Here is a 12,394-nt window from a genome sequence, read left to right on the forward strand (position 1 = left end):
AAATAAACAACACTGCCCTCCAAAGCATAAAAGATCTAGAAAATCTCCCCGTACCTCTCAAAAAAATAATTCTACAAACTCCCTACCTGCAAACATGGACGAACTCTCTGCAGCAGCTGCATTTTCGGATGCTGTCGAGAGGGGATCCGCTGCTGGCATTATAAACCACTTAGAACTAAACGCGCAAGTGTTAGCCACTATTAAGGATCTTATAAAGACCCAACTAATACCAATTGAACGATCCTTAATTAACATCGAGAAACAAATTGCCAGGCTTATCAACCTTTCAAGTCACCAAAAACCTATTAGCAGCACTCTAGCTCCTCCAGCTCCCACTAATGCAAACAACACCAAGGCAGCTACTGCACAGAAACCTGCACCTCCACCACTAACATCCAAAACTCCCACGATCCCTACCAACTTGCAAGTGAATCCAATAGAGATCAAGGATACTACTCAGCAAGCACAGGGGAAGATGGGAATACCCGCCGACCCATTTAAAACCAAACCCAAGCTTTTTCCCCCCAAAACTCTAGATCTCCAGCAGGGTGGAGATACTACAAAAAAACCAGTAAGACCTAAGAGGCCTATCCACCTCCCCCCAGAGGCAAGCCCCTATACTGTGATCCTCAAGGGGGTCCCAGAATTAGAGGATAACATGAGGGAATCTGCCTGGTCTTTAACGAACAAAGTTATGCAATGGCTTAACATCAATAGACCCCTTCCTTCAAATTGTAATAGTAGATTCTCCATGGTACGTAGGGTCCCTTGGATTGGGGATACAAGAAAAAGAACACAGGGGGACTGCATCATCATCAACTTTGATGACCCAGAGACAGTAAGATATATATGTTCTTGGACTACTTTGGAGAAAAAGGGAGGTATAGATACTAATCGTCTGTCCTTCTTTTACCCTCCGAGGTTTCCTCATGAACAAGACTACCCCCTTAGTTGGAACCAATCCCCTGGGTGGAGCTGGACTCACGTAGAGACACGCAGTAGAAGAAGGGATTGGGAACCTTACCCTTGGAATCCTAGAAGAGAGCAACCTTATATAGAGGGTTGGAGAGGGGCACCGACCAGTAATTATTTTTCAGTCTTAGAAATGGTTGATTGACCATCAAGTAACCAAACACCTTCTAAGAACAAGACTAAAATTCCTTTGCCATCTGCAAGCCCAGGGTTATCCCCAAGTCAAGCCAGCGAACCTTTTGCGGAATTTTCCACTGTGGGCCTTCCTAACATGTCCATTTCTGGGTGCACGAATGTTCTATCTGATGGATCTTCAGCCCTCCCTCCGAACTCAGTCCCTGGTCAAACTCACTCCAACTCCCCATCGAACAACTCTGACCCAAACCAATATATGTCCCTTTTAACTTGGAACATCGCTGGTCTTTCAAAAAAAGCAAATGACCCAATCTTCCTGTATTTTACAAACACCTTTGATATAATAGCGCTTCAGGAATGCTGGGATCTGACACCTACCAATCTAGATGGCTTCAGCACACACTTTACCCCAGCCATTCAGTCTAGTAAAGGCAGACCTTCGGGAGGTCTTTGCCTATATGTCTCAAATAGGTTCAATGTATCTCTAGAATGTGTAGAGCTCGCTTCATCTGATCCCAGCTCAAACAAAATTAGTTTCTCCCTACAGGCTTTTCGACTGACTGGGAAAGAGGTTGTTAGTTCCCTCATTATTAACTTATATAACAATGTATCAAGGGATGACCAACTCCAATTTACAGAGCATCTGTCTAAACTTTTAAAGAAGGAAATGATAGGGATTGGTTCGGATAGACGTATAGTGATTCTAGGAGACTTTAATTGCCACCTATGCCCATACAGCGGAACAAGGGCCTGTGATCTAAGAGCCCCCAATGGCGACTATAATACCCACTTCGAGCACACAACTGTTTGGACTCAATTGAACAACCTACTACACGAGTGGGATCTGGGCTTCTTTAATGATCTAACTGTGCCCTCGACTGACTTTTTACCTACATTTCACGGAAGGGGGTCTTTCACGACAATAGACTTCATCCTGATGTCCAATAGTCACCATGGCGACGCCCTAGAAGCTAGGAGAAAAGACCTAGTTATGAGCGATCACTACCCGATTAGTGCTAAAATATACACTCCTTCCAGTGGAAATAAATCCGGGGGCATAACAGAAAATCTTTATTCACACTCCATATCCTTATCATCGAGAAACGGATATACCATAAAATGGGCTAAAGTTGATACAATTAAATTCCTGGAAAAACTGATAATGTCTGACCCTGATCTATTCCAGATCTGTCTTGAACACCCTCCTAATCCACAAGCAATTATACTTGCTTTTGATCAAATTGCAATACAAATCAGGAAAAATCTAACCAGAAGACACAAAGAAAGTACTGTGTCCAAGAGCCCAGGCTGGTTTGACCATGAATGTTCAAAAGCACATAACATCCTAAAGGTCATACTAAACAAATCTCCTAAAAACCTATTGGAAATAAGATCTGCTCGTGCTGCTTACAGACAGGCAATCAATAACAGGAAAAAGGAACTGAAAAATGCCGCCTGGGAGGCATTGCTAAAAGCAAGCACCCTAAGGGACAACACTGCCTTTTGGAGGGAGGTCAACACCCCTTTTTTTTAATGATAGGACGTCTGACCTCATAGAAATCGCCATCACGGAGGAAGCCTGGACAAACTATTTCACTGAACTGTATAAACTAGATGAGCAGATCGAACCACTCAACCTTGAAATGCTGCCAGTGGAGAGAAATGACCCTTCCAGAAGCCAGACAGAGTCTTTTCCGCTTCTCACTCATTTTAACTATCCAGATGTGGAATTAGCCATACTTGAAAGCTCCAATGCTAAAGCTCCTGGTCCGGACGGAATCCCCATTGACTTATTCAAAGACAATATTCAACTCTGGGCACCAATTATTACAAACGTTCTCAATTCATATGCTCTCGAAGGTTTCCCTGTAACATGGCAAGAAGCAATAATACCTATTTTTAAAAAAGGTGAAAGAATGGATCCAAAATGTTATAGACCAATTTCCTTACTGGACTCTATGATGAAGGTGGCTGGGAGAGTCTTGTTGAACCAACTACAAGCATGGGCCCAGGAAAATGACGTTTTGTCCAAATTTCAATATGGTTTTGTTTCTGGCCTTGGGACAGTGGAGCAATGCCTTAATTTAGCCCTGATCACTGACAAATACTTAATGGCAAAGAAGAGCAATATATATATGACCTTCGTAGACTTAAGCTCTGCTTTTGACTGTCTTAATCATAGCATACTTTGGTCTACCCTCACTGACCTGGGAGTCGATCCTAATATACTTGCCTTTATAATGGAACTGTATCGAGGAGCCGGGGCCAAGGTCCGCTATGGAAAGGACGAAACCTGTACACAAAAATTTCCCATCAGAAAGGGGGTCAGGCAGGGCTGCATCCTCGCCCCCTTTTTTTTTTAACCTTTATATTAACAGTGTTGCTGACTGCCTGGCGAAACTGGACGTTGATTATCCTAAAATAAATGGCCATGCAGTCCCAATCCTCTTATACGCGGACGACGCTGTTATTATGTCCAGGACCCAACTAGGATTACAAAAAGCGTTGTCAGCCTTTTCTACATTCATGGGCTCGAGAGGCCTTAAGATTAACGTGAGCAAAACCTTCACTATGTGCTGCAGCAACAAAAAGAACATTTCATGTAACACCTTTATTAATGCAACAAAGATTGGCCTTACGAAAACTTTCAGCTATTTGGGTGTACTTTTTAATAATAAAGGGTCATGGAACACAGCCATTCACACTCGTAATCTGGCTTTCATCAGACAAATTGGAGCCTTAAAGAAATTTGCAACAAAACTAGGTGGGAAACCGGTTGGGATTTTGCTGGACATTTATGCAGCTAAATGCATTTCCACAGCAACATATGGTGCTGGAATCTGGGGCGTGGGGGACTGCTGAGGGATACAAACCAGCGAGAACGCATTCCTGAGATATCTGCTGGCTGTCCTTCGTTCCATCTCCACCACAGTCTGCCACAACGAGCTTGCCCGGGTACACATTTCTGACATAATCAAGTCCACACCAATCCTGCTATGGCACAAAATATGGTCCTCAGAAAAGACAGTCCTCAATCGAGATGTGATCAAGGACTGTATGGCTTTAACTGACTCAAGGAAAATACCCTGGCTTGTCTACGTCAAGAAATTTCTAACATCACTGGATCTAGCTGATCTGTATGATAATCCTACTTAGTGCCTAACAATCTCAAAAAAGGACCTCAAGGCCCGTTGTTTAGGCCTGCTCGGGGACAAGCGTTCCTACCTTGAAGGAAACAAATCAACGATTGCCCACCATAATCTCTTACTCCACGATGCAGGCATTCCCCTTTATCTTTCCCCGACTCTTTCGACCTACACGAGAATGTTGTTAACAAGGATGAGGACGGACTGCTTATACCGTCTGTTAACATTCCCCACCATAAACGACTGGTCTACCAACTTGGTGGTCTGCCCTTGCGACAACGTTTCCAAGCAGTCCAACATACACGTCGTTTTGTTCTGCAAATTTTATGACTGGGGAAGAAAGAAACATCTACTCCCACTCCTGAAGTTGTGGGGCTTAAGACAATGCAGGCCAGCCTTACTCAAACTATACATGCTTGAGGATGAACTCACGATTACTGCAGCTGCCAGTTTCTTGAAATTTGTAGTAAGGTGCAGAGCTTCCATGAACTGATCTATTTCTGATTTCTGATAGTTACCTTCGAACAGTATAAAGATTCTCGTAACTTTTTCTTTCTATGTTTTTATACCTGAGCTTTTGAACTCAATTTTATGCTGTATTAAATTGTGCTTTTATGATTTTCTTATGCAAAAATCGAATAAAGCTATTTTTGAATTGAATTGATTGACTTGAAAACCTCCGTTGCCAATCTGTCAGCATTGAGAGATTCATACAGGGTCATTTGAAGCTCCTTTTTACTAACGGTTGGCGAGCCTTCCGGGTTTTCAAATAAGTGTTGGTAAGCTACTTTCCGTATACGAGATTCCACGGTTTCCAGCCATGGAATACTCTTGCCTTTTTCACATGCTAGACAGTCTCCAATAATATCGTTAGTGAGATTTGCCTGTGTATTCCTCCATAGTGAGAGCCCTAAAAGTGGAGGTCTGGCATATATACAATCCTCAATATAGGGGATATTCAATTCACTAAGGGAAATACATTTAGATGATAAATGGGAACAGCGAATACTGTTCTGTAAAAACCTGTTTTCTTCCACTTGAATTGAATAACACTTACTAATGCCCCATACTTCTGCCCCGTATGGGGCTGTTGGTCTACACTGTATTTTATAAATCTGCAGTAGAGGGAGAAAGGCTCCTCCCTTCCTCAACTGTGGCAAGCTAAGTAGCGAGTTAACCGCTCTTGATAGTTTATGGCTGCTCTGTGTAAAATGTTCAGTCCATAAACCAATATCTGTAAACGATATTCACAGATATGAGCAAGTGCAAGTGCATTTCATGGAGGCTTCCCCTACTTTAAGTGTTTCCAGGTTCAATTTATTTGGCCCACTGGTCATTATGTAAGACTTCTTAAAATCGGCGTGTACATCCAGGGATTTCATCAAATTTTTAAATCCGTACAGCAACTGTTGTAAGGCATGTGGGGAAAGTGCCATTAAAACTGCATCTGCATACAGCAGCGAGGGAAAGAAGGAGCCCTTAATTTTTGGCATATCAGGGGTGGTAAGTAAAAATGGGTGAAGATCATTTATGTATAAAATAAATAAAAGTGGCGCTAAAACGCACCTGTCTTACTCCCCATAAAATTCCAACTGCCCTGGATACCGTCCCTTCAGTATTTTTTCTCTAAAACCATCATCCAGTCTTCACAGTAGAGGACAGAAGTACAGACGAGACCTGGGACAGGGTAAGCATCTTCAGAGGAAGACATTGAGAAGTCGCAGGTCTAAAACGTAAGACAGCCATCCTTCTTTGACCCCAGGAAGTAGCAGGAATAGCAACCACAACCCACTTCTATTGCAGGCATTCAATAGCCCCCTTGGCCAAAAAGGTGTGCACTTCCTGGCGTAAGGAAGACAGTTGTTCTGGGGATGGTCGAAGTGAGGCTGAGTTACCAGGAAGGGTAGGGTATAACTTTTCTGTACAATTTGGAGAATCCACCTGTCTGATGTTCTGGTCTACCAAACTGGTAAGAAGCGATGGATCCTGCTGCTGTGCTCCACTAAGGGCAAATAAAAGGGGTTTGTAGGTGGGTGGGGTTGTAGGTGGGGTTGACTGGCATGGTCTTCCTGACCAAGGGCCAGTGGGTGCCATGGCCTCAACCACGAACGGGCTGGGCACCCTGCTAGGGTTGAAGCAGCTGCCTCTACAGGGTTTCTCTGCCTAAATTGTGGTAAGGAATGAAAAGGTTGATGTGGTTGCCGTGACAGAGAAGACAGGCCAAGGAGCATGCTGTGGCCCTGCTCTCTTTGAAGTTAAAGGGTGGATGTCCCAACAATGAGAGGTTCCATCAAGTGGCATCTACATAAGGGATGAGTGGGCATCGCCGCATGGCAGCAGATTGAGAGGCTAGTGCAAACAAGCTCATCTGATAGTCTGCCCTGTGGTGTCCAGTCCACAGGAAATCATAAAACTGGCAGCATCACAACCATTCTGAATGGTTTGGGATAGTATGGGGAGAAGATCTTCGGGTATACCTGGGAGGATCTGAGCAACTGATTCCTATAGGGGGCTGGAGTATTTGCCCAGCAGGCAGCTAGCATTCTGAGACCGGAGGGACAAACTTGTAGAGGAGAATAACCTCATCCTGAAGACCTCTAGCCCTAAAAAGTCCTATCTGGGGAAGTAGTCAGGAAAGTGTTAGGGATCGTCCAACTAGTCGAAGCGTGCATCACTAACTTTCAAGAGAGGCATGCAGAGACAAAGAGACAGGGTCATATGGAGCAGGGTGGGGGTGCATCACTATCTGTCTTTTTACTGGAGGGCCAGAACAAAGTTTCGACCAGAGTGTTGGTCACTGCCTTTATTTAAGGCAGCAGGGGATCAACACTGGTCTGCCCCAGCTGAAGGAGTTCAATAGGGAACTTAGATGCGAACTCTAAAGTTGGTAGTCGTAGGTCAAGAACTCCAGCTGCCCTCCACATGGCTATAGCAAGGAAGGCACTGTCTTCAGTGGCAGGGCCTGGAGGAAAGATGAGGAGAAATCAGGAGACGTGCCAGGCCGCTGGTATCCTGGATATCATCATACTAGTTTTAGTTTAGTTGGCCAATGTTATCACCAGCATCATAGTCTTTATGGGAATCTGTGATGAACAGCGAATGTGATGTGCGGTCACTGTCTAGAGGAGCGAGACGAAACGGTTCAAGGGCACAAGGCTGTGGTTCATCAGAAACCGAACTTGGCCCCTGCCGTAAAAGCACCAACTCTAAGTCGGTGAGCACTATACGGACCTCCTTCCAGGGTATTAATGAAGTGGGCATTGGCATTGATGTCCAAGAAAGTAGCTTTGGGCGTGGAGCTGGAATGGGTGCAGGAAGAGGCCCAGTGACTGGTTCGGAAGGCCCAACTGGTGCGGAGGGTGTACCACCAGCAGTATCCAAGATGGAGAGCATCTCAGTTCCAAGGGGCCCATAGGCGTGCTAGAGGCAGATAGAAGGAATCTGAAAAGTCGAAATATGACTTGCAGAATGCTTGGATATGTTTCAGTGGCACAAACAGCCCTGGTTCTGCCAGGACAAGTTGTGGGATGGGCCACGACATAGCTTCAGGAGCAAGATCGAGACATGGGACCACCTTCTAAGCTGTTTGAGAGAGGCAAGAAGGGGTAGAGTCTTATTTGGAGATATGGAGTGCGAGGACGGGTGACCTTGGAATAGACTCCTGCGGCTCATAAGACCGGGAATAGGACCAAGACAGACCAATATAGAGTCTTCCGATGCCTTAAACGTACAGCTTCACCTCATGTCTCATATGGCTTTCGAGTTAATCGATGTGCAGTCATTGCAGGTCTTTGAGTCATGGCTCAACCTCAGGCAATACAGGCTATCCGGATGAAAATCTGTCACAGACTTTTGATTGCGAAAACCAATACAGGGTTTGAATTCTTTAATATGGAGGGGGGGACTGACATTTCCACTGCATACAGTAAAATCTTGGTTGAAAAACTGCCTCAAAGAGACGAAACATGCCTGGTGGTGCAGAACAAAAGGATTGATGTCAGCGTGTAGAGTGGTACCCATATTGGGCACCGCATGTCACTTCTGGAGGGTGACCGCGTCAGAGCATAGCCATGCGGCACCACCTCCTATTAAGCAGTGGTACTGCTCAAAAGCTCCCAGATCCTGTCTGATGCTTGTAGAATATTCAAAAGGTGAGGGATCTGCTGTTAGAAATCTCCATCATAAATAAATATGTAGAACAAGTAAGGTTTTTCTAAATAGCACAGCCATCTGAAGGTGAACAATTTGCAAATAAATAACATTTTCAAATAAAATTAATCACAGACATTTGACAAATGACATGGTTACAGCTGTTTGATTGCTGCAAAATTCAAAACTAAACAACCTGAATTAGGTTACAACATACCTGCAGGCAGCTTCCTGTACTCTCTTGTTGCCGTCTAGAATACGTTTAAGCAGCTCTGTCATTAATGGCTTCAGATATGTATCAGGGGGTTGACTAACAACCCAGTGTGCATAGCGGCTTAAAGTCCAGCATGTAATGGAACGCACAAGAGCCTTTTTATCAGCCAGGCACTGAATTAGGTGTGGAATGAGCTCAGGGAGGTATGTAATCATGCCCTGCATGCATCCTGCGAAAAAGAACAAAACCATGTTAGCCCAGAGGAATACGCATTTTTATTTTTGAAAACGACAGGATTATGGACATTTATGTTGTGTACGCCAAATGACAAAACAGTCAATATGCTGATTACATGTAAGCCTAGCTCTTATTGGATTATTCTGTACCCCTGAATACATGACCATACCGCTACAATTAAGAATGTGGAACCTACAAGCTTCATATTAAGTTTAAAACTGAAAATGGCACTTCGCTATGCCAGGATATTGACATGGCACAAAGTAGTGGTGAATGTAGTGATGTGTAGAGAGAAATGAGCTGTCAAGTAAGCAATATGGGTACATATCACACCTTCGTAACTATATTGCACCATTTTAAATGATACTAGGAGCTGTTTGGATAATAAAGGCAAGCAATGACAAAACACATCTGTAACCCTGCTCCTCAATTGTGGGTAGCTTTATTACAGTGCCAAAAATAAAAAGCTGTACCCCTGGTAAAATACTGCAAGAACATTTTACTTCCCTACAGTAATGCTCCTTCTAGTGCGTATGGTAACCATAGATTCCTCACCTTTTGAATATCTCAAGTGCCAGACTAGATCTGGAAAACGTAAACAGTGCTTCCGTGCAGGTCCGCGTTGGCTACGTGCCACCCAGGAAGTGACAAAGTAGAGACTCATATAAGCACCATCCCTGCATGCTGACATCAGTTTGTTGTCTGTGTGCTGACCTCGAACTTAAAAAAAAGGTTTTTTTAAATGTTACCACAGCTGCTCCTTAGAATGTGGAGGTGGAAGTACAGTGAGTAAGGTGCTGTTCGAGATAGCATCCACCAGAGAGAGTGTTGGCAAAGGTAAGTAACTTGATGGATACTACTAACCACAGATTACTCAACTTTTGAATAAATAATAGAACAGAGCTTTAGAAAGTTGGACGGTCTTTGCAGTGGGCTTAAAGTCCTGCAAAAGAGAGGGGGTGTGTTGTGTCCTGTAGTAGGGAAGTGACTGCCCTAGGGATGCTGATCTGGGGCCTACACTCCGGGGCATCTGTGATTGACTAGGCCCGACACGTGGCCCTATAAATAACTGAGTCGGACACTGGGAATAACTTGGTGGCTCGGTCTGCGCGCATCTGAATGCGTGCGTGCGAGACCTCTTTTTATTATAGGGAGTCACATGACTTCAACGCTGCACGCTCCGGGCGTCAGGGGCGTGCCTCCAGGAACATAACATTCCTCCTAAAACAAGGAAAAAACCAAACATAGCAAAAACCCAACTCAAACGTCCTCAAATAGTCTCATATAACATTTGTCTGTAGATGCCTTCAGCGTTACCATGTGGCGGCAACCTTATAAACACTGCTTTTACACGAATAGTTATTAGGAACAGTCTTACGTGAAATAGTCGCGTAGACGGCAGGAGGGGGTGGGATTATTTCTCAGCCGGTGCTGCGACCCCCTTTGACTCAGCATTTCCGCTCCGGCTCCTGAGGCGGGACCGGGCGCCTCTCTGTCGGCCCCCTCCGGATCTGGTACCTCCTCGAGGGCCTCAGCGTCTCCTCCCACCTCTTCACTCGCTGCTCTCAGATCGCTACTCTGAATGACCTCGTGACTGGGTGTTGATTCAGCTCCGGATGTGTTAGTTGCAGTTTCAGTTCTGTCAACACTCCGCAGAGGGCCAGATTCGGTGGTCGTTGAATGAAAATGTTTGAAATGAGATACATTGCGAGTTACTGTCTCTCGTCCTCGGATCACAGTGAGACGGGTGCCTTTCACTCCAATCACTCGCCAGGGTCCTTTCTCGTAGTTGAGCCTGAACTTGCCACTGGTTATTCGGTTGCGAAGAAGCACCACATCTCCTTGGTTAAATAGGGGTATCGCCGCCCTTCTTTTCTGGTTGATTTTGGCGAACGTAGCCTTTCTTTTCCTTGCGAAGACCTCCTCATTCGCCACCTCAGGTGACCATTGGGGATGATGAGGAATGGAATCAGTCACCACTCGTCCTAGGAGGAGATGGGCCGGGGCCACCCCCGTGGTGGAGTGCGGGGTCTGGCGGTAACTTCGGAGGAATGTGAAGATGGCCATCTCCACCGACTGTCCTTTATCATGGGCGATGCGGATGACCTTGTTCAGGGTCCTCATAAACCTCTCAGCTTCTCCATTGGCTTGGGGCCACCTGGGTGTTAAGCGTCGGTGACGTGTTCCAAGAGAGGACAGATAGGCAGCCAGATCCTGCCCTTGGAATGGGGGTCCATTGTCCGTTCGGAGCTCCCTCATGGCTCCGTGAGTGGCGACAATTTTCTCCATTTTTGGTATTACACACTCTGCACTTGTGCTTGTCACGATCTCTACTTCCGGGTACTTTGAGTGGTCATCTATCATCACCAACGTGTGCCTTCCATCCGGGAGACTGCCAAAGTCCATGCTGACCCGCTCCCACGGTCTTTGGGGTCGGGGCTCCACTATGATGGGGGCCTCCCGAGGAGCGTCCCCCGTAACTTGGCAGGCAGCGCACGACCTCACCATGTTCTCCACCATGTCGTCCATGAGGGGGAACCATACTTTGGTTCGCAGCCGGGCTTTGGTCTTGACCATCCCCTGGTGGCCCACGTGTGCTAGTTGTATTACCTGACCCGTGAGGGCCGCGGGTATTACCAGGCGATGCCCTCGCAGCAGACATCCCGCATCGTCCTCATTGAGTTCGTCCCTGACATGGTATAGGCTCTCCATGACCCTTTGAGCCTCTCGGGTGAGCGCCTTCCAACTCTCTTTGGCTTTGTGCCAATTGGCCGTTCTGAGGATTTCCTTGGCTCTCTGTATGCAGGCATCTTGTGCTGTGGCATTCACAACGTCCTCCAGAGAGATGGGGCGCGGGCATGACCGTGCAACTACCCACTTTACATACGCTTCTGTCTCTTCCGCCTCATCCATTTCCTCCGGGGTGGCTGGCCTGGGATGGCGCGATAGATAGTCTGCCGGGTTCTTCGCTCCAGGTTGATACTCGATGTTGCAGTTATATTCCTGCAGTTGTAATAGCCACTTTTAGATTCGCGGGGCGGCTTTGATGAAGTCCCTGAAAATAGAGCCACAAGCGGTTTGTGGTCAGTTACCACCATGAATGGCTTGCCGTAGACATATAGGTGAAAATGTCGGCACCCCCAATGTATTGCAATTGCTTCCTTCTCAATTTGTGAGTATCTCTGTTCTGTGTCCGTGAGAGATCGACTGGCAAAGGCGACTGGGGTCCAGTCTATTTCATCCCTCGACCTTTGCATTAGCACAGCGCCCAACCCGCCGGTCCGGCATCCACTGCTATGAGTGTGGCATTTCGGGGGTCAAAGAACGCCAGCGTGGTGTTGCTGGAGAGGGAGGCCTTGATATCTTGGAAGGCTTTCTCCTGCTCCGGTCCCCAGGTCCACGGGATGGAGTCCTTTGTGAGCTCACGCAGGGGGAGAGTCAGGTTGGCCAGGTCTTTGATGAAACGACCGCAGTAGTTTACCATGCCAAGAAAGCTCCTGACTTCTGTGACTGTCGTAGGTGGTGGCGCATCCTTGATGTC

General features: G+C 46.2%; 1 protein-coding gene across 1 annotated transcript in view; it reads right to left on the reverse strand.

The window, feature by feature from the left end:
- The window catches only part of TNPO1 (transportin 1), a 1,561,564-nt gene that overhangs the window by 622,009 nt on the left and 927,161 nt on the right, over window positions 1-12,394 (reverse strand). Inside the window, exon 12 of the mRNA XM_086960799.1 lies at window positions 8,620-8,845. Coding sequence (XP_086816925.1) covers window positions 8,620-8,845 — 226 coding nt within the window. The remainder of the gene's footprint in view (window positions 1-8,619; window positions 8,846-12,394) is intronic.

This window comes from Lissotriton vulgaris, chromosome 3_1 (assembly GCF_964263255.1).
Source record: "Lissotriton vulgaris chromosome 3_1, aLisVul1.2, whole genome shotgun sequence".
NCBI lineage: Eukaryota > Metazoa > Chordata > Amphibia > Caudata > Salamandridae > Lissotriton > Lissotriton vulgaris.